The sequence below is a fragment of the Homarus americanus genome, unplaced genomic scaffold (genome assembly GCF_018991925.1).
Source record: "Homarus americanus isolate GMGI-L3 unplaced genomic scaffold, GMGI_Hamer_2.0 scaffold21314, whole genome shotgun sequence".
Classification (NCBI taxonomy): domain Eukaryota; kingdom Metazoa; phylum Arthropoda; class Malacostraca; order Decapoda; family Nephropidae; genus Homarus; species Homarus americanus.
The window spans coordinates 3,374,224-3,398,030 of NW_024720811.1; the positions used below are offsets into that span (position 1 = coordinate 3,374,224).

The 23,807-nt window shown below is 44.9% G+C and overlaps 1 protein-coding gene across 1 annotated transcript in view; it reads right to left on the reverse strand.

Annotated features, from left to right (window-relative positions):
• The window catches only part of LOC121861250, a 171,393-nt gene that overhangs the window by 49,484 nt on the left and 98,102 nt on the right, over nt 1-23,807 (reverse strand). The window contains exons 3-4 of the mRNA XM_042358897.1: nt 10,985-11,693; nt 9,934-10,036 (exon numbers count right to left, since the gene is read on the reverse strand). Of these exons, the coding sequence (XP_042214831.1) occupies nt 9,934-10,036; nt 10,985-11,057 (176 nt within the window). The 5' untranslated portion in view covers nt 11,058-11,693. The remainder of the gene's footprint in view (nt 1-9,933; nt 10,037-10,984; nt 11,694-23,807) is intronic.

A 23,807-nucleotide genomic window follows, 5' to 3' on the forward strand; every position in this document is an offset into this window, starting at 1 on the left:
TGTTAGCTTAGGTTAGGTTAGGTTAGGTTGTTTAAGCATAGGTTTAAATAATCTGGGGTGGTTTATCTTCATTTCATTCAAAGGATTTTCCACTAGCCATGCAGACTATCTTATAATTCTGGCTAGACAATGACCTGACCTGGCCTGACCTTGAACTACTGGCCAATACAATCAGTACGGAATTTCCAGTCTCTCTAAGGACAAGGTGAGTCTGTGCAATAACGTGGTCACTCAGGCATGTGAACTCAAGCACACAGTATGGAATCAACAATGTTAACACACACACACACACACACACACACACACACACACACACACACACACACACACCCCATTATACACTCAACTAAATGTGAGTATAAAAGTTATATATATATACAAAAACTGCATAAAGGTACCGATAGTCATCAGTGTTATGACAGTTTGTATATATACTTTTTTCACTTTTAGCTTCGTTTTCAGTGGATGCCTTTACAGACTGGCTGGCTGACTGGCTGGCTGACTGACTGGCTGACTGGCTGACTGACTGACTGTACTCTACTTCGATGTGCCTGCCATGCCAACCCCCGAATTTTCTACAATAGCCGTGTTAATCTGTCCATTCGTTACCCCAGATACACGTGTGAGCAGCGTGGATGGGAGTCACAAGACGAAGGGTCATTACAATACAGAAGATGTTTGACGAGGAGTTTGGGGCCAGGATATAGTCCCCGGCATTTGGTGGTGCTGGACAAGTCACACCACAGCACTACGTAACATAAGTCCACAACACGTTTAATTGGTCTACTTCAAACAATATAACCACCAAAATGGCGTTGAATATTTGTAGACACTTTACATAATTATCTTTAGATCTAATTCAAGAATAAATATTGCTGTAACTTTTAATGAGTTGGTCCCCAGAGTTTACCTGAACTATCTTCCTTCTCACATCTCCAATTAGGCGGAAGAGAAAAACATATTTAACGTAGGAATCTTTGAGGCTCCTGGTCCCAGGTCTGACTGAAGGACAGAATTGGACTTAAGCCAACCTGATAGAAGATCAAGGAACTCTGGGGCAGAATTGGCTCCTTTCACGAGAATACTTTTAAATCAGCGTCTGGCAATACCTGAAGGAGGCGCTGACGGCCGCCTCCACTGGACACTCGCGCCCAGGGAGGAAATATCTCGGGAGTGGACAAGATTGGATGGTGATCCTGGTGAAGTGTGTGGAGCGGAGTGAGGTGTGGCCCAGGAGGGGTGAGGGAGAAAGACGGAGAGAAGGAGGGATGGGAGGGGGGAGGGAGGGAGGGAGGAGGAGGAGGAGGGAGGAGGAGGAGGAGGAGGAGGGAGGAAGGAGAGGAGGGAGGGGGAGGGAGGGAGGGAGGTGTTGGTGAGACGACAAAATCCCGCCGCCAATAGAAAGGAAAATAATCCCACTCACAAACTAATGAAAAAAAAAATCAACAAAATAATAAAAAAGTCACTCAAAGATCACATGTTCTCTCGGCCGTAGAGATGAGACTGACGGACGGATTTATATCCCCTGGGCGTAACTTTCCAGGGGCATTTAAAATTGGTTGACCAGTTCTCTGTATAAACTTTAAGACTGCAGAAAAATAGACACGTTTAAAGGCAGGCACGCAGGCAGGCAGGCACGCAGGCGGCAGGCAGAGGCAGGCAGGCAGGCAGAACCCAGGCGAGCCAGGCAGGCAAGGCAGGCAGGCAGGCAGCGCACACACACACACACACACACACACACACACACACACAGAAGTGAGGGAATATAAGTAGGAAAAATTCCCTCAGCTCTCCCGTCTCTGGTCATAATATCATGTTGGGTCAGGTCTGATCAGCCTGAGTTAGGTTAGGAAAAAAAACAAACACTTGGTTAGGTTAGAGTTGGTTACATCATGTGAGCTTGGTTAGGTTACGTTGGATTACCTTACATGAGTTTGGTTAGGTTAGATTAGGTTAAGTTATTTCATATGAGGTTAGGTTAGGTTACGTTAGGTTAGGTTAGGTTGGATTAGGTTAAGTTATTTCATATGAGGTTAGGTTAGGTTAGGTTAGGTTAGGTTAGGTTAGGTTAGGTTAGATTAGGTTAAGTTATTTCATATGAGGTTGAGTTGGTCGTTAGGTTGATTAGATTAGGTTCAGTTATTTCATATGGGGTTAGGTTAGGTTAGGTTAGATTAGGTTAAATTATTTCATATGAGACTTAGGTTAAATTTACTTCCTTGAGGATGGTGAAATCAGTATAACACTGACTTTATTCGCCCTGGTATCAAATACAACACAGACAGAAGAAAGAAGAAGTGGTGAAGTTAAAAAAAACACACACAGTAAGATGCCATTCGCTAAAACAAACTACAACCAAAAATAGAGTGTGTGTGTGTGGCAATTTCTCTGTAATATTAATAATAATCTGTATATATGTGTGTGTGTGTGTGTGTGTGTGTGTGTGTGTGTGTGTGTGTGTGTGTGTCAGGCAGGGCAGAGAAGTCCAAGCTAGGTACCTACTATATATATTCTATTACCTCTTTAACAGGCCACTTTTGAAGAGAGCAGTATGATTGCAAGAAGATGAGTGCGCTGAGTGACGCCAGGTATACTGTATATGAGGAGTGACAGAGTAACTTCTACTGAGTAACACCAAGTAAATAAACCACGAAAGTCGCACTATCAATCATAAAACACACAACGCCAGCACGAGCGATTATAACACCGTCTGGCGTCCTCCTCAAACAAATCCTAATACATTGACCGAAACTACGCCAGACGAACACAATTTATGTTGACGCCAGACACTATACATAACATTGATATAAACTCCCCACCATTATGAGTACTGTTCTTTACACACATATACGTTATAAATTATAAATTACATATACAGTATACATACATATTTCTAAACACAGGTACACACAGCTACTCTCAATCCTTTAAATATATCATTCTGATTTTAGAGCCTACAGCTATAGGAAACTTATTTCAATATAAATTCAAAATCAAAGGTGATATATATTCAGCCTCTGGCCCCCAACACGGCTTTGAAGATACAACAGTGTCCGTGTTATTTTACGATTTTTCGGGGGGAGGGAGGGAGGCAGTTCAGATCCTCAACAACAAACACATTGTTAGGGAATATTTTTACTGTGGCCCATAAGCTTCTTGTATTTCCTGGGCTTTACCTCCTATGCTTTTATTTCCCACTTTTACACCTCTATTTTTCCCTATTATGTTTCTATTTATCCCTAGCATGCCTCTATTTTCCCTTGTAAACACTAATTCTCCCTAGCATGCCTCTAACTCGTTAAAATATATTCCTTTGTATCCATCTAAAATATTTTCCCTTGTACCATTATATTAATTTCCCTTTCATGCTTCAACTAATTTCCTTGTGGTATTGTTTTCATTAATTTTTTTCCTCTTTTATAATTTTCTCTTATGTTATTGTCCTTTCAGTATTTTCCTTTGTAATTTTTTCTTTGTACTGTTTTCCTTATCTTCAGGTGAAATAAGATGGGGGGTGTCTAATCTTCAGGTGATCCAAATGAATACAATAGTCCTGCCATTTAAACCCTTACAGTTTTAGGGGATTTATCTCACCTGTATAAAATCGTCTTGTTATGATACGACTCCTTTAAAGGCCAAACACAAGGGTTAATAAAGTGTTAACAGGAGCCAAGGTGGACACACTCAGCCGGTAACGAGGCCAGGTAAAACAATATCCGGCCTCCAGCACAGGTGTATTATAGTGAACCTTTGTAAATGATAATACCTTGTAACTCTCCCTGGTATAACCTTATTGTACCTGGTGGTGCCTCCCTTTATTCCTCCCTCCTTCCCCCCTGCCCTCCCACAGCACTTATTACTAGTACTGGTCCTCCAAGAACCTTCCAGCTGCTCTCCAGTACCTCCCAGCTCATCCCCAGTACCTCCCAGCTCCTCCCCAGTACCTCCCAGCTCCTCCCCAGTACCTCCCAGCTCCTCCCCAGTCCCTCCCAGCTCCTCCCCAGTACCTCCCAGCTCCTCCCCAGTACCTCCCAGCTCCTCCCCAGTACCTCCCAACTCCTCCCTAGTAATTCCCCCACCATCATCCTCTCCAACATCTACCCCACCACCCTCCCCACCACCCGTCCCCAGCACTCCACACCTTCAGATCCCCACTTCAGTTGTCTTAAGAGAGGTGTTAGCTAAAGCCAGCAGCTGGGAGGGGCTTAGGAGGTGAGGGTATGAGGGAGACAGTGGAGGACGAGGGGTGGAGTGGAGGATGAGGGGTGGAGTGGAGGATGAGGGGTGGAGTGGAAGATGAGGGGTGGGAGTGGAGGACGAGGGGTGGAGTGGAAGATGAGGGGTGGAGGAGGATGAGGGGTGGAGGAAGATGAGGGGTGAGTGGAAGATGAGGGGTGAGTGGAGGACGAGGGGTGGAGTGGAAGATGAGGGGTGGAGTGGAGGATGAGGGGTGGAGGAAGATGAGGTGGAGTGGAAGATGAGGGGTGGAGTGGAGGAGAGGGGTGGAGTGGAGGATGAGGGGTGAGGGAGATGAGGGGTGAGTGGAGATGAGGGGTGGAATGGAAGATGAGGGGTGGAGTGGAAGATGAGGGTGGAGGGATGATGAGGGGTGGGAGGAGGATGAGGGGTGGGGTGGAGGGCGAGGGGTGGAGGAGGACGAGGGGTGAGTGGAGGATGAGGGGACAGTGGAGGATGAGGGGTGGAGTGGAAGATGAGGGGTGGAGTGGAGGACGAGGGGTGGAGTGTGAGGATGAGGGGTGGAGTGGAGGATGAGGGGTGGAGTGGAGGATGAGGAGTGGAGTGGAGGACGAGGGGTGGAGTGGAGGATGAGGGGGGCAGTGGAGTATGAGGGGTAGAGTGGAGGACGAGGAGTGGAGGACGAGGGGTGGAGTGGAGGATGAGGGGTAGAGTGAAGGACGAGGGGTGGAGTGAAGGACAAGGGGTGGAGTGAAGGACGAGGGGTGGAGTGAAGGACCAGCACCAGCAGTAGCGAACCCCAGCAGCGCATTCCTACTGGACGTCATCACGACTCCCCAGCTCGACAAAAAGAGGCGGCAGAGAGTAAAAGATAAACCTCGAGGGGGTGGGGGGGCCGCTGTATCAGTCTTCCCCCCCCAGGCGTTTTTAAGACCAAACATCCAGTCACTCTCCTACCGTCCCTCACCATCCACCCACCCAACCAACCCTTTCCTCGGTTTCATCTTTAAAACTTACCAGAATATCCTCCAGGTGTGCGATATTAGATGAGGAAAAAATGGGAAAAATCCTCAGATTGTCTCAGAATACCCACTCCCGACAACACTTTTTTTTAAGGGTCAATTGAACCTGCTCGAGTCTTTTCAGTCGACCCACCGAATGTTCCGAATCTTTACGACGACTTGTAATCAACATCGTTCAGGACATGAATAACATAACGCTGTGCTGAAAATCCAAGTATTCTCGCCACTCATTTTTTTTCTGTACTGCACTAACTAGTTCCATAAATTATGTTAAATTAAACGTATCTACACTATACACAACATTAATCTTTCGTTATCTGTTTAAAGGGAATAAAAAACGAAAGCGCGGAAAAACGAGGCAACAAATGAAAAAAAAGCGCGGGGAAATAATGTACATGATAAAAAAAAATATATATTAAGAAAAAAACGCGGGAAAGTATTGTTGGAGAGGGCGGGTGGTCGGCCGCTCAAAACAAGACAAACGAGGCGCATTGTGGTCAAGTCACAGCTTATTTGTCACACTCCAGTTAAGACATAAGGCTCACACAACTTTATTTTGGCCCCGCTGTCACACCCGCGCTCTCCCGGACACACACACACACACACAATAGCCTTTCATGTAAAAAAAAAACCCTATATTTTTTTTAGTTACGTTTGTTTATTGTTATTACCCCGACATACCTGTACTATTAAACTTTACCTGTGTCTGTACCTGTACTCTTGTTTCTTAATCAATAAAGTCAACTAATTATACTCAATTGTATAAATAATATATGGTTTGTTCATCCTGGGAGAGTCTCGGTGAGGAATAATGAGACGACCCGCCTTTGCCCTCCCCCCCACCCCACCCATCCCTCTCTCTCTCTCTCTCTCTCTCTCTCTCTCTCTCAAGGGAAGTTAATTAATCGCTCACAGACAAGAGCAACAAATAAACAAGCCGGCGTTTGATGTGGGTGTAAAGACTCGACTCAATCAAAAAATCATATAGATCTTTTGTTCCTACACCATGAAACGATTCTTTATCTCTCATCAGTATTAACACAAACTCTTCTTAGCTCATTCTGATAGCTCTACAATACACTCGGGCTGTCAACCACCACTCACGAAGCACTTAAAAGACACTGATAAACAATTCTTAACCATACTTCGGGCGGCCGCTTCTGATCTGTCAACCACGCTTCATTGATCACTAATTTTTAAGCGTAGTTTATTTTTCACGGTAACTACGGCCTTCAAACACCACCTAGATGTCAGGGTCTTTATGTGTGCTGGTCAGGTCACCGAAGTGTGCTGGTCAGGTCATCTATACACTTGAGTTGGAATCTTAACACACTTCTTTCTTATGGCAGTGTGTATTAAATCTCTCTCTCTCTCTCTCTCTCTCTCTCTCTCTCTCACACACACACAGCTCGGAGAATCAACAATGGCCACACACCATCAACTCAAAAGGTAATACGTTCACGACAAGATGTGACAGCCAGGCCACACATCCCATCCTTCCCCCCTCTCCCTTCACAGTACCCTACCTCCCCCACCCCCCCTCACACTCCCCTCCTATCATTTGTTTTTATCTGGCGTCCATGGACCATAACTTCTCCACTGTAATATCGAATAACCTAACCTAACCTAACCTCCCGTCTACCCACGTATCAGCCTCAGCTATACCTGTACAGTAGAGTTTCAGACAAAAATTCCCTCGAAACATTTAGCAATATCTGGGCATCTACTTGAGACTCGTGTAGGGAGGAGAGATCTTTCGGGGGAGGAGGAGAGGTCTTTGGGGAGGAGGAGAGGTCTTTGGGGTGAGGAGAGGTCTTTGGGGAGGAGGAGAGGTCTTTGGGGAAGAGGAGAGGTCTTTGGGGTGAGGAGAGGTCTTTGGGGGTGAGGAGAGGTCTTTGGGGAGGAGGAGGAGGTCTTTGGGGGTGAGGAGAGGTCTTTCGGGGGAGGAGAAGAGGTCTTTGGGGGTGAGGAGAGGTCTTTGGGGAACGAGAAGAGATCTTTGAGGGTAATGGACGCTAATGACACGTACTGTACCGTAGAGGTTTAGGGAAAAATTGGCCACGAACGAATATACAGACAGTGAATGTTGCCACGACCGGGTTCTTGAGACTTAAGAGTAACCCAGGGACATACTGTAAACCCATAACCTCAGGAAACCTAATTTACTCTAACTTGACCAAACCCTAACCAAACCTAACCTAACCTAACCTAACCTAACCTAACCTAACCTAACCTAACTTGACCAAACCCTAACCTAACCAAATAACATAACCTCCCCTAACGTAACTTAAACCTAACCTAAACCACCCTTAACCTAACCCAAAACAAAATCTCCCCCAACCTAACCTAACCTAACTCACGATCTTTAATGACAATTGAAATTCAGTTCTGCTTCCTGGTCTGGTCGGCTCCTATATCCTTCACTATTTTAAGTCGAGGCAATAAAAGTCCACCTACAAATTGTTATTGAAATTTACCTTCGTCTGTGAGTGAATATTGTAGCTGGGTGGTAGGGGATGGTGGTAGGGAATGGTGGTGGTGGTAGGGGGGGTAGTGGTACTGTTGTTGTTAGTGGTGGGAGTAGTGGTGTTGGTGGTAGTGGTGTTAGTGGCAGTGGTAGTAGTGGTGGTAGTAGTGGTGTTGGTGGTAGTGGTTTTGGTGGTAGTGGTGTTGGTGGTAGTGGTGGTGGTGGTAGTGGTGTTGGTGGTAGTGGTGTTGGTGGTAGTGGTGGTGGTGGTAGTGGTGTTGGTGGTAGTGGTGGTAGTAGTGGTGGTAGTAGTGGTGTTTGGTGGTGGTGGTAGTAGTGGTGTTGATGGTGGTGGTAGTAGCGGTGTTTGGTGGGGGAGTGGTGTTGGAGGTAGTGGTGTTAGTGGTGAGGTGAGTGTTGGTGGTAGAATTGGCTCAGGTGGTAGTGGTGTTGGTGGTAGTGGTGGTGGTGGGGGTAATGGTGGTGGTGGGAATTAATTGTTGGTGGTAGCGGTGTTGGTGGTAGCAGTGTTGGTGTTAGTGGTGTTGGTGGTGTAGCGGTGTTAATTGGTAGCGGTGTTGGTTATGGCAGTGTTGGTGGTAGTGGTGTTGGTGATAGTGGTGTTGTTGGTGGTAGTGGTGTTGGAGTAGTGGTGTTGGTGGTGAGTGGTGTTGGTGGTGAGTAGTTGTTGGTGATGATGGTGTTGGTGGTAGTGGTGTTGGTAGTAGTGGTGTTGGTGGTAGTGGTGGTGTTGGTGGTAGTGGTGTTGGTGGTAGTGGTGTTGGTGGTAGTGGTGGTGTTGGTAGTGGTGGTGTTGGTGATAGTGGTGTTGGTGGTAGTGGTGTTGGTGATAGTGGTGTTGGTGGTAGTGGTGCTTCCTCCTAACTTCCCCTCAGCCCGCCAGCAATATTACCCTCCCCTCACCTCATTCTCATCACTGATATTCAATACTGTAGGAGTTTTTTTAGGCTCCAAAGATCTGTGGTGACTTGTTCAGTGTTACCAAGATCTGTGGTGACTTGTTCAGTGTTACCAAGATCTGTGGTGACTTGTTCAGTGTTACCAAGATCTGTGGTGACTTGTGCAGTGTTACCAAGATCTGTGGTGACTTGTTGACTTGTGCAGTGTTACCATACCAGTGTCAGGAGATAACTAACAAGATACATTCCTAATAATAAAAATAAAGTAATAACAATAATATTAACAACAACAATAATAATAATAACAAAAATAACTACAATAACAATAATAACACTAATAATACGTCTGCATACAGCACCCTTGACAAACACACACACACACGGGCCATGGGGGAAGGGGTATTATAACAGCTTCCAAAGAGTGATCATCTACCATCTTGCAATACGAGACGAGTAGTGGAAACATCACACAGTGTAAAACATTAAGAACTTCTCCCCTATTCTTATCATGGCGAAAATTGTGAATATTTATATGGGTATTCAAAACATTTATTTACTATCACATAAGAGAAAAACAACTAAATAAAAGTTAACAAATGAATAAACGAGAACATGGTAAAAAAATATAACAATAAGAGCCATAACGGATATAATACCAATAATAATAACAATAAGCATAACAATAACAACGATACTGAAGGCTCTCTCCTGTAAACTACCTCACCTCATACGTTTAGGGGAAAAGTTACCTCAACTCTCATAGGTGTAATAAACGGAGTCAATATTCTAGTTTTTTGGTTGTTGGTGTTTGGTTGTTAATAATATCGAAACATTTCTATTCTTTTTGTTACTACACACAAAGAGAGAGAGAGAGAGAGAGAGAGAGAGAGAGAGAGAGAGAGAGAGATGTCATAATATTATCAAGGCACACACTGCTATACACAATTAGGAGATATATATTTCAACACCCAGGAGTCACCACTTACATATGCTAGCAATGGCCCTGCCCTAACTGAGATACTGTACTCTTTCATGCCCTAACCATATACCCCCTGCCCTCACTTGCATACATTATACACACACACACACACACACACACACACACACACACACACACACACACACACACACACACACTAAACCTCATCACACATGTTCTCACACCAAATTAAACACACATGAATAAAACACGTTAAAAAATCGTAAAAAAAAAACTTCTTAAACACACAGTAAAACACATGTTATAGAAGATTAAAAAAAAAAAACACCTCAGAAACAAAACAAAACACAATAGTTACACGTGGACACCGTGAGCATGGGCACCTACCTGGCTCTGTGCGGGCCAACGATGTTGTCGTGGGCTGAGGACGCGGTGAGGGCAGAGTCGAGTAGCTCACCTGTCGACACCCCCAGCGGCTTGTTGCACTCTCCTGGTGACAACAAGATGGAGGGTCAGCTGTCGAACGAATGAGAAAGAGAGAGAGAGAGAGAGAGAGAGAGAGAGAGAGAGAGAGAGAGAGAGAGAGAGAGAGAGGAAAAAAACAGAAAATGTAAAAGAGAAAAAAAGAGAAAAAGAAAGAAAACAAAGAAAGAGAGAGACATCAAATAAACACAAACGTTAATAATTCTTCTACAACATCAACAGATAAATAACGTATCTCGTCATAGAAACCACGTGAAGCAGCCCCAGACATCACCTGTGTTGGTCAGTCTACCGCAGCAAGAGGCGGGCGCGTTCATAATAACACTAATACTCCTACATAATACTGTATCTTCCTGTGAGGGCTGATGTGGACAGGGCGGTAAAAGCAGCATGTATCATAAAGGTCTCACGGGAATAAGATGAAAGGGAAGATAACATTTGATATATAAGATCAATCAACACAGGTAACACATCCTTCCGAGTGTCAGGAGATGGAAACATTAGAGAACATAGACTGGAGGATAAGTTTATACTCCCTTCATGAACAAGTTAATGCCTCTAATTGTGATATTTTTCTATTGTTGTTGTTTAAATATATCTGTAACTTTATCTCGTTTTAATATATATATTTTTTAATCACTCTTGAATAATAATTAATGACACTAACATAGTTTTCATAAATGTGTTTCTCTAAAGTTATGACGAAGGCAACTTAATGCCTCTGCTGGTCTGTGATGTTTCTCCTCTGAACAAGAATAAAAATACATGAAATTCCCTCAACTTTTTTATGCAAATGAAGTTTGTGTTGAACAGTTTACACGCGCGCTTGTCTGACCTACTTTACAAAGTTAACAAGCTCTAGCCTTGCTGGAAACTGCCAATATGTAAACGTTTTACTTGAAACTCCTTCCTAAAACACAACCGCACAAAGTACACAAAACATTTGAGCACTTACCGAGCCACAGACCCGAGCAGCCATGAAGCAGCAGTAGCAGCAGCTGTGAAAGAGGTAAGAACAGCTTTTCCATGGTGGTGGTGGTGTGTGGGGTAAGAGAACTGCCAGCTAAGACTCCCCACACTGCCCCAACATGAGCTACGGTTCTTCCTCCTACTTCTTGCTTACTCTTCTACCTCCACCATTCTCTTCCTCTACTTCTTTACATGTTCCTTCAACCACTCTCATATAATGTTCACTCCCGAGAGCACATAATTTTCTGGTTCACTTTTGTTACAGGATCAAGTCCACGATCCACCTGTAAAATGCATAGTTTTCACAGGTCACTAAATCAAACACAATATTCACCATTCACATTTGTCTGTGCAATCTTACTACCAGTTCTCCTGAAGGTTTTAACAGCGTTGGTGAAGTGATGACAGTGATGATGTCGACGGCAGTAGGGGTGGTAACAGTGGTGGTGGAGAGCCGATAGTGCCACTGTCTACCAATAACAACTGTCTCTTCACAGCCACCGCGGATGTTTTAAGTAGTGGCTCCTGTGTGTTGGTGACGCCGGTGGGAGTGGAGACGTGGTGCGTGGTTTGTGGTGAGTGGCGGCAGGGTTGTCAAGGTGACGAGGATGACACGCGCCCACACCACCAAGCTTCCCTCACCTCTCACTTCGCCTCCTCACTGCTTATGTGTGTCCCCAGCTTATCAGTCAGTTCTGTGAAGGAGATAATGAAATTATTACACAAGAGGTCATGGTAGTGACTGGGTGGTGTTGATGTTAGGAGGTTACTAAGACAACACCACGCAGGAGGTTGATACTATACTAGTTAGGTAGGATAATGACCACACACACACACACACACACACACACACACACACACACACACTCTCCCTGTATCCCAACGAGAATATAGGTGTTGATAATAACGATATTATCCAGGAGGCAGGTTGGTGGGGCAGATGCACTCGGGAGGGAAAAAGGTGCACGCTCGCATAATGGTGCCCATAAGTTAGTGGGGCAGCGGCAGTAGACTCCCCAAGCACCTCCACCACGACGGGCGACTCGCCACCGAATTTAACGTATGTCCCACTGAGAATCCCAGCTGTGTGTGGACCCGTACGTTAAGTAATTTTTCCCATTAGCGGACTGAGGAGTCACAAATATGGTTAAATAAAGTAAAAATGTACTCTAAATTGTTCTGGGACTAAAAATAACTCCATTCTATTCTCTCATTCTCAGTTAATTGACGAGTCTTATGCAGAGTTGTGGCGAGGAAGATGTGTTTAGTGTGGTGTTCCCAGCGACTCCAGGGCATCTTGTCTCCCTCTCCCTCTGTTGTAATTTTCCTGAGTAGGACGTCACACCTGCGTGAAATTTTGTAAGGTAAAACCCTTCCCCCTTCCTTACCTCCTAACGCAAATAAGTAGAGTAGGACAAACGTAACCTAACCTACCTAGCAAAAGTGTGTAGTGAGAATCCTAACCCATGAAGATGTCTGTGGGAGGGAGCGAGAGGAGGGAAGAGGCATTGTATCTCGTTCAGGTGGACTCTGTATCGTCTTCAACCGCATCGTGAGAGTTCAACCTTACCACTACGCTATGTTATGTTTGTTAACTTCCACTGACGAGATTGTTGTGAAGCAAGGCCCCTCTTTTCAGGATATCTGTGAACCACCTGAATTCATGAACAGCTGGCATGGTATGTGTGTGTGTGTGGGGTGTCACTGTACAAGCACACGCTAGGGAACCATTACAACACTCCCTGCTCCTGTGAGATTCTCAGTACTACGTGACCCTGACTTTGTTCCCTGAGCACGACAACCATCTGCTATATAATCTGACTATGGAATATTCTCACCAAGATTGGCCCAAAATCTTACCCAGGACACTGGAGAGAATACGCACGTAGGAAATGTAGACGGGCAAAAGGACACTTAAGCTTCTCAAAACTCCTTCCCTAATTTTGCCGGGGACAGCTGCTAGTTCATTGTGCACCCCGTGTTTTACCCTGTGGACGGTAATGCATAAAAGAACAACAGAACAGAGGTTGCACTGTGCGTTTGTAAGATCCTAAAGGTCAGAGTGCAGCAATAACACTGGGTATACAGACCACAATAGATAGATAATCATAACACTGATTTTTATAGTTGATTCTTTACATTGGTTTACAGTGACTGACTCTACATACAGTACTGAGCTTATCAACTTGTCTAAGGTTATACTGATGCTTGTTTCCACTCTTCGATTTGCTTCCACGTCACCGGCCAGTTCACTCGTGACTAAAATATTTAAAGATTCTATTCGACAATTCAATATCGTGATTACCGGTCTCTGCCTCAGCTCACCAACAGCATCAATTTTGTCGTGTTCTTGGAAACTTACTTGAGAGAGAATCCATAACAACTTACCCTGAATCCCTGTCACTAGCACGTGTACATCTGACGTCAAGAGATAATTTGTAACATTCTGATCTGAGGATATTAAGAGCAGTGGCTGTGGCTTTGACTCCTGCAAGACTGGGAGGTGAGGTCAGGTCAGGTCAGGTCAGGTTAGGTTAGGTTAGAATAATTCCTAACCAAACGCCCTACATTCCCTACTAGCAGAGTCGAGAGAGCCGTCAGTATACAGTATATGGCCTGTGTGAGGTTTTCATTCTGGGTATTCTGTAAAGACTTCAAGACCTCCTGGTTCTGACAGCCTTGTTGGTGGTAAGAACGGAGTGTAATCAGTTTCTTGGGAGGGAAGGTGATTGTGGTGACGTCAAGAGCAGTTAGTATCTGTCAGGTTGAGTGCTGTTGTTTCACCAACCTTATACAACTGAAGCCATCCAAAACCCTTGACAGTGAGTGGATGGTTTAGAAATACTTACTTCCTGGCTCATACAATTCCCTGGAGACAAAACCAGGATCACCACACTAAACCATCAATCATATGACGAATTTAATATCAAATATTTCATCTTCAACTCATGATATGTTTACGTACATCGAGTTGTTCCTTCAAATTATTTTAGCGGTTACTAGATCTTCCCTCTCTCCTTCTCTAGTCCTCCAGCTTTCCCCTCTTCTCTTTCTCTCCCCACTCCCCCCCCCCCAGCACTTAGGTGAGGAAAGGTAATATTTATTTAAATTCCGGTGAGAGGTAAGTGTTGCTATGAGCCAGGTGCCACTCTCCCTCGTGACTCTTAGTTAACAAGGTGCCTGCCATCAGCGAGAGAGAGAGAGAGAGAGAGAGAGAGAGAGAGAGAGAGAGAGAGAGAGAGAGAGCCACAAACAAGGTTGGCAGATCATCCACGGCAGCTAGCAATTATTTATTTATTTATTCATAGTCGCCTTGTTACTCAACACTGCCGCCAGGGGACCACCGGGGCGGTATTTGCCTAGATGGACGTTGACTGGCTGACTGTGGCAACCTCCTTCCTTCCTTCCTTCCTTCCTTCCTTCCTTCCTTCCTTCCTTCCTTCCTTCCTTCCTTCCTCCCTTCTCTTTTAAGCAACGATGAAGAAACGCCGAGGAAACAATTTTAGTGCGAATCCCACAAGCTGGTTTTTCAGAGGTGTTTCAAGAGTAATGGGCGGGAGGGCGGGCGGGCAGGTGGGTGGGTTGGTAGGAGGGCAGGTCCTAACTACTGTACTACGCAAACCACCCCCTGATTTACGGCGTCAAATAGTAGGGGCGGCGGGAGCACCAGACCGTCTGTATGCGAGGAGCTACGCAATTACACCGCCATTTATACGGTCACTCAGACATAGCTGTAGCAGTCGAAGATGGTACCCGTTAACTTGTTCATAAGTTCTATCCGTTATCTTGTTCATCTGTTGCAGCTGTTCTATCCGTTAACGTGTTCATATGTTCTATCCGTTAACTTGTTCATCTGTTGCAGCTGTTCTATCCGTTAACTTGTTCATCTGTTGCAGCTGTTCTATCCGTTAACTTGTTCATCTGTTGCTGCTGTTCTATCCGTTATCTTGTTCATCTGTTGCAGCTGTTCTATCCGTTAACGTGTTCATATGTTCTATCCGTTAACTTGTTCATCTGTTGCAGCTGTTCTATCCGTTAACTTGTTCATCTGTTGCAGCTGTTCTATCCGTTAACTTGTTCATCTGTTGCTGCTGTTCTATTCGTTAACTTGTTCATCTGTTGCAGCTGTTCTATCCGTTAACTTGTTCATCTGTTGCAGCTGTTCTATCCGTTAACTTGTTCATCTGTTGCTGCTGTTCTATCCGTTAACTTGTTCATCTGTTGCTGCTGTTCTATCCGTTAACTTGTTCATCTGTTGCTGCTGTTATATCCATTAATTTGTTCATCTGTTGCAGCTGTTCTATCCGTTAACTTGTTCATCTGTTGCAGCTGTTCTATCCGTTAACTTGTTCATCTGTTGCAGCTGTTCTATCCGTTAACTTGTTCATCTGTTGCAGTTGTTCTATCCGTTAACTTGTTCATCTGTTGCTGCTGTTCTATTCGTTAACTTGTTCATCTGTTGCAGCTGTTCTATCCGTTAACTTGTTCATCTGTTGCAGTTGTTCTATCCGTTAACTTGTTCATCTGTTGCTGCTGTTCTATTCGTTAACTTGTTCATCTGTTGCAGCTGTTCTATCCGTTAACTTGTTCATCTGTTGCTGCTGTTATATCCATTAACTTATTCTAAAAGCAGATTAACGTGCGGGCCCTTTGCTTAGTTAACAAACCTAAACTTAATCTAACCTTCCCTTAAAAACCTAACCGAAACTAACCCTTCCCTAACCTATCCATAACTTAACCCTTATACTATCCCAACCTAACCTATCCTAGCACAACAAAATTAGCCAAAAAAAAAAAAACACTCACACAACCAATCTTAAACCAAACACGTATCAAAACTTAACCCAACCTGACCTTAGTGGCAATAAGCACCTAGTGTCCTTCCTGACAGTCCTTGGTCGAATTGCCTCTCTGTTTACCATTGTTTGTATATTTACACTGTCTAGGTACACTGGAAATGGTATACCTGCATGGTTTGTGTACACCTGTCTTATCTATATACCGGTAAAATATGATGAACTGTATAACTGCATTGTCTATATACCTGTGCCAAACCAATTGTAAACTCGTATGATGACTTTGCAGAACAATTATCATCATCATTATTATTATTATTATTATTATTATTACTATTATTATTATCATTATTATTACATCTCATCTAATAAGTCGGTTAATAACGGGTGACTGGCGGGAAACGAAGGGGAAAACACTCTCTGATTGGCAATCGCTTTACTCCCACGAGACCCGAGCCACCAATCAGAGACCTGCATTTACCAGAAAGTCCAGTGAAACGTTACACCATGTGAAGAACCGCATCCCATACACTACACAGACACACTACGACCCAAAGACGAAATCTGACTCTTATTAAACGTGTCGGTCGTATTCTGAATTAATGTTTTTAATAGGGCGTCCCCATTTTTTGCCACAGGAGACAACAACGAACGTTCATAGCTGTATAACCACGTCGATGAGGAGCTATCCTCTAAACCACGGCTCTCTGTGTCTATCTCGGGTTACCCACGCAATTGTTAGTTAAATGGGCTATGTCAATAAGGACGCTTGACCTTTCACAAACACCACAATACTTGTTAGATAATTCTCACAACTCAACGGGAGAGCATCGTGCATCTGCCATCTGGGGGTAGAGGGGGAGGGGAGAAGGGAGAGGGAGGGAGAGTAGAGGGGGTAGGGGAAAAGGGAGAGAGGGGGTAGGGGAAGGGAGAGTAGGGGGAGGGAAAGAGTTTAGATTAACAAGAGGAGGGAAGGAGGAGTGGAGGAAGGAGGGGAGAAAAGGAAGGGAGAGAATATGAGTAATGGAGGGAAAGGAGAGAGAAAGGAAGAGGGGAGGGAAGGAGTAGAGGATAATATTAGAGGGAAGGAGAGAGGGAGGGAATAGAGGGAAGGAGTAGAGGGCGGGAAATAGTGAAAGAGGAAGGAAGTAGAAGGAAGGAGGCAGTAAAGGGAGGGAGGGAACACCACGCTGCATTATCAACAATATATGACAGCGTGGAGGGTAAGTGACACAAGGCAATATGAACCTAATACTGGTGGAGGGTACTGGAAGAGAGGGAAGGGTGAGGAGGAGGAGAATGAAGAAGAGAGGGGGAGGAAAAGATGAGTAGGAAGAGGAGGGGGAAGAGGAGGAGGAGAAGAAGGAGGATGAAGAGGAGGAGGGGGAGAGGAAAAATGGGAGGAAAGAAGAGTTTAGGAGGAATAGAAGGAAGGAAGAGATAAAGGAGTGACGAATGGAAAGAAATAGAGTAAGAAATTTAGGAAGGAAAGTGTAAAGGATGATAAAGGTGTGAAGGAAGGAAGGAAGGAAGGAAGGAAGGAAGGAAGGATATCTACACACTATAATACACAGGACGCCCTCACAGCGAAAGGTAACCTAACCTAACCTAACCTAACCTAACCTAACCTAACCTAACCTAACCTAACCTAACCTAACATAACACCTTGACCTCTGACCTAGTGGAAGACAGACAGACAGACAGAAGGTAGACAGCAGGAAGGTAGACAGACAGACAGAAGGCACACAAAAACAGGGAGGGACGTCAGCTGAGAGGAGGCAGTGGCTGAGGGAGATACGATACTGCAATATGACTAAGCGATGACTGCGTCCAGTTTATAAATGATGAGAGAAGAGGAAGAGGAAGAGGAGGGAGAGGAAGAGGAGGATGAGCGAAACGAAGGATGAGGAAGACAAAGTTACTAGAAGACGGATGAGGAGGGGGAGGAGGATGCGTCATCCTTCTGCGCCAAGGTACACCCTGAAGCACCGGTCTGTATCACACACACACACACACACACGGCGGTGATGGGCTTTATGAACGTTGAAGACAGAAGGTCACACCACCCTCCTACAGTGTGTGTGTGTGTGTGTGTGTGTGTGTGTGTGTGTGAATAATAACTGTACCTTGATAATTTAAGGTCATTGATTTCGATCTCACGAACAGTTTGAACCCAGCTTATTTCACCTGATGATTAAACACATTAAAATACTAAATAGGTTAGGGTAGGGTAGGGTAGGGTAGGGTAGGGTAGGGTAGGGTAGGGTAGGGTAGGGTAGGGTAGGTTAGGGTAGGGTAGGGTAGGGTAGGGTAGGTTAGGGTAGGGTAGGGTAGGTTAGGGTATCTTAAAATTACAGTAAATTCTACACATTGAGGCGTATGGTAATGTAAAGTGAGAATTTATCTTGAACGTTCGGTAAATTCTGTAAATTAAGAGTTTCTGGTAGATAAAATTCTGATTGTATTTTGAAAGTTACGATAAAATCTCTAGGTTAATTTTTTTTTTAGATTTGTTCCGAGTAAATCTTTTCGTTAACTCTTTGAGGAGGAGCGGTTTGAACTATCACCCTCAAGGGGTAAACCATCGTCCTCAAAAGTTTAACATAAATTCTGTTAAATTCACAGCCAGAGAAAAATAAAAAAGTTGAGTTTCTTTAATATTGCAATACATTCGACAAACTTTGCCCCTTTGAAATTGTAAATGCTGAGTAATTCTTTCACATTACCATAAATTCTGTAACTTCAGACTTTCTTCAAAGGCGTAATAAATTCTATAAATTCTGAGCTTCATGTAAATTCTGTACCCAAAACTCAAGAGCCCCTGAGAGTGTGAAGGCATAGGTGTGTGTGTGTGTGTGTGTGTGTGTGTGTGTGTGTGTGTGTGTGTGTGTGTCAAACATTTCCAGGCGTCATGTTTAATCAAGTGTAGTCGCCCCGCGGATCTTTGTGACCGCCTCCACACGACCTCCCAATTCTCGCCTCTCATCATGCACAAGGTTAAGTGTCACCACCCACCTCATATGGCAAAGGGTACAAGCTTGTGTGTCTGTCTGTCTCTGGTTACCACCTACCTAACACGGCAAAAGTTACAAGCATTCATCTCTCCCTCTCTCTCTCTCTTTCTCTCTCTCTTTGTATCTATGTTTGTGTATAAATATGCACCAACACACACACACACACACACACACACACACACACACACACACACACACATACACACACACACACACACAGAGAAACACATACAGAGAGAGAGAGATAAGGTAGAGAATAGGCGCGGTACCCCAGTAAGGCGGGTCACACAGGATTATCAGCCACTCGCTAAGGCATTCTCCAAACAGGTAGGTAGGTAGGTGGGTGGGTGGGGTGTGTGTAGACAAAGGCTTTTGGGTCACTGGTGCCCCAGGTGACAGTCACGCCCACCTGGTAACTCGTGGTATCCGGGTATCAGGTCGGTCACTACACACAGGTAAGCAGGCCAGGTAAACTAACAGCTGTCTGGTAAGTGATCCTCAAACAACATCCTGGGAGGAGCGGCTGTGTTTATGGTCGAGGTGAGGATGGAGAAGGAAGAGGGAGGGAGGGAGGGAGGGGAGGGAGGGGGGAGGGAGGGAGGGAGGGAGGGGGGCAGGTAACTCCTTGTTATACACGATTTACCTGGGAACTCACTAACTCAGAGCCGGGACACAAAACCTAACTTAATATAAACTTCTCGAAACCTGACTTAAAACTTACGCTTATCCTTACTTAACTCAATCTACTTTTAACCTAATCTAACCCCACCTACTCCTAACCTTGACTAAACCAAACCTACTTCTGATCTAACATAACTAAATGTACTTCTAACCTAACCTAACTAACTTAGATTTAATATTTCTCAAATACGAATCATTACAAGATCTGTGAAATTGTTTACACCTCAGAAAGTAACCTTCAGACTTTTTGACAACTCTCTCTCTCTCTCTCTCTCCAGTTATCAATCTGTCTTTCTGTCTGTCAAGTTAAATAAATGAGTCTGTTTTAATTTTTCAGTAAACATGTGATTAATTGTGAGAGTTTAAAATACGAGACACAAAACCCTTGACACCTGATCACCTCACACTAATTACACCACCGAGCTTTACCGTGTGTCATTACCAACAGGAGATCTAAACCATCATCTAGGACACCCACAGTGCCCTAGTGTGTGTGTGTGTGTGTGTGTGTGTGTGTGTGTGTGTGTGTGTGTGTGTGTGTGTGTGTGTGTGTGTGTGTGTGTGTGTGTGTGTGTCCTTCCTAACCGCACGCACCATCACCACATCTCCATAATCTTCGGACACGTCGCAACATATTTCATTTTTATACCTCAATATTGTTCCAGGAGTCGAGTGGGTAAAGTTGACACCAAACCCCACCCTTAAGCCCACACCACCCCACCCTTAAGCCCACACCACCCCACCCGACCCCACTATCCAGCTTCCGTAGAACCCCAGAATAAAACTTACGATACCATTTTTCCCCATTACTCCAGTGTGCCAATAGGGCCAGCCTTCATCCCCTCCTCCTCCCAATTAGGACGAGGATGTAACTTTTCAACCGTCTGATAACCTTGGCCCAGCGTGACACTCTCAGATACGGCCGGTCTGGGTGTTATTGTGGTGATATCAACCGGATTACTGACAACAGGGGGACATTAACCCAAAATTAAACCTATCCTAACCTAACCTAACCCTAACCAAACACTAACCTAACCCAACGCTAACCTAACCTAACACTAACCTAACCAAACACTAATCTAACCCAACCTAACACTAACCTAACCCTAACTTAATCTACTCCCACCCAGGTAGTGTTAGATTGTTTAATAAATTTATGAAAAATAGGTGAATGAGGAGGGGAGGAAGGGGCGGGGGGGGGCTAATCTTCATGTGATCATCCTAAACGTAGGCGTAATAAAGTTTAACATTGAAAGGGGCCTCGGTAATCATTTCGGTGGTTTGTTCACGAGCGTTGACTAAAATCCTAGAGAGAGAGAGAAGAGAGAGAGAGAGAGAGAGAGAGAGAGAGGTAAACATTGGAGCAAGACGGTTGATTTAAGACATGTTTGTTTTGGTTAGATGTCATCAACAGTGGTCAGGGCAGTTCGTCAGTGAGGGTGGCCCAGTCACCGGTATATTTAACCCCCGGTAGTGCTCATGCCTGGCCCCGGTGCATTGACAAAATCTCATCATAAAAGTTCGTCTTTCCCGGTACACGGACACACACTACAGCTGTATGACACGCACTAGAGCTGTATGACACGCACTAGAGCTGTATGACACACACTAGAGCTGTATGACACGCACTAGAGCTGTATGACACGCACTAGAGCTGTATGACACGCACACTAGAGCTGTATGACACGTACTAGAGCTGTATGACACACTTCACTAGAGCTGTATGACACGACACTAGAGCTGTATGACACGCACTACAGCTGTATGACACGCACTAGAGCTGTATGACACGCACTAGAGCTGTAGCACGCACTAGAGCTGTATGACACGCACTAGAGCTGTATGACACGCACTAGAGCTGTATGACACGCACTAGAGCTGTATATGACACACGCACTAGAGCTGTATGACACGCACTAGAGCTGTATGACACGCACTAGAGCTGTATGACACGCACTAGAGCTGTATGACACGCACTAGAGCTGTATGACACGCACTAGAGCTGTATGACACGCACTAGAGCTGTATGACACGCACTAGAGCCTACATGACACCACTAGAGCTGTATGACACGTACTAGAGCTGTATGACACATTACTAGAGCTGTATGACACGTACTAGAGCTGTATGACACGCACTAGAGCTGTATGACGCATTACTAGAGCTGTGGCACACGCACTAGAGCTGTATGACACGCACTAGAGCTGTATGACACGCACTAGAGCTGTATGACACGCACTAGAGCTGTATGACACGCACTAGAGCTGTGACACGTACTAGAGCTGTATGACACACACTAGAGCTGTATGACACGCACTGAGCTGTATGACACGCACTAGAGCTGTATGACGTACTAAGAGCTGTATGACACGCACTAGGCTGTATGACGCACTAGGCTGGTTGACACGTCACTAGGCTGTATGACACGCACTAGGCTGTATGACACACACTAGAGCTGTATGACCGCACTAGGCTGATGACACGCACTGAGCTGTATGACGCACTAGAGCTGTATGACACACTAGAGCTGTATGACACGCACTAGAGCTGTATGACACGCACTAGAGCTGTATGACACACTACTAGAGCTGTATGACACGCACTAGAGCTGTATGACACATACTAGAGCTGTATGACACGCACTAGAGCTGTATGACACGTACTAGAGCTGTATGACACGCACTAGAGCTGTATGACACGCACTAGAGCTGTATGACACATTAGAGGCCTGTTGACACACTAGAGCTGTATGACACGCACTAGAGCTGTATGACACACTAGAGCTGTATGACACTAGAGCTGTATGACACGCACTAGGCTGGCTTGACACACACTAGAGCTGTATGACACGCACTAGGCTGTATAACACGTACTAGAGCTGTTGACGCACTAGAGCTGTATGACACGCACTGAGCTGTATGACACACACTAGAGCTGTATGACGCACTAGAGCTGTATGACACGCACTAGAGCTGTATGACACGCACTAGAGCTGTATGACACGCACTAGAGCTGTATGACACGCACTAGAGCTGTATGACACGCACTAGAGCTGTGTCACAAACTCGACTGATTTATATTTCGGTCCAGATTTAACGGCAAAATATATCCGGGCAATAAAAAGATGTAAAACCCTTTAAAAATAAAATAAAAAGTGGCATTTAATGTATCAAAACCTTTTTATACAATTCAAAGTGATTTTGTATTTTCACCCCAAATTAAAATCCTCCGGTGTGTGTGTGTGTGTGTGTGTGTGTGTTTGTGTGTGTGTTGTGTGTGTGTGTGTGTGTGTGTGTGTGTGTGTGTGTGTGTGTGTGTGTGTGTGTGTGTGTGTGTGTGTGTGTGTGTGTGTGTGTGTGTGTGTGTGTGTGTGTGTGTGTGTGTGTGTGTGTGTTGAAGCCAAGATTTACTCGTGGTTAGCTTTATATGGCGTTTGTTTGTAGTTAAGTCTGTTAATGTATGTGTGTAGTTAAGCCTTTGTATGTGACCACGTGTTTTACTGTGTGTTTGTGGTCTGTTGTGTAGAGTTGCTGGCCAAGTCACACACACACACACACACACACCACTGCACTCATGTCATTAAAAATTAATATTCAGGGTTAGTTTATGTAAGACTGCAGTGAGTCTTTCCACCTCCTCCTCCTCCTCCTCCCTGCTTCTTCTTTGTCTTCTTCTTCTCTATCTTTCCTAGTTTCTTTAATATTCCTCCTCCTCCTTCTTTTACACTCCTGCTTCTCCATTCTCTTCTTCATCCCATCACCCATTACGTCACAAGCCTCGAGTCATGTCAAGTTGTCAGTGGGGTGTGTGTGTGTGTGTGTGTGTGTGTGTGTGTGTGTGTGTGTGTGTGTGTGTGTGTGTGTGTGTGTGTGTGTGTGTGTGTGTGTGTGTGTGATTTCAGAGCAAGACTTATTAAATTGCCTTCCTTAGAGTATAACAATAGTATTTTTCTTGCATTCCTCCACGATCACACCTCAACTCACATCCTGCCACCACCACTCTCACACATCACACACCACCACCACTCTCTCCATCCCCACCACCACCACTCTCACATCCCCACACACCACCACTCTCTCACATCACACACCATCTCCACATCCCCACACCACCACCCACACACCACCCACACCCCACCACCACCACCCCACACCCACCCACCTCTCACACATCCCCCACCACCATCTCTCGAGAATCTTTTTGTCACTCCCCCTCATCCAATCTCCCCACACGACCATATTCTTTCTCCACCTCATCATTTACTTTATCAAACCCTCGTCTCCTCTCCATTCTCCTTTATTCTCTCTTATCCTCTTCT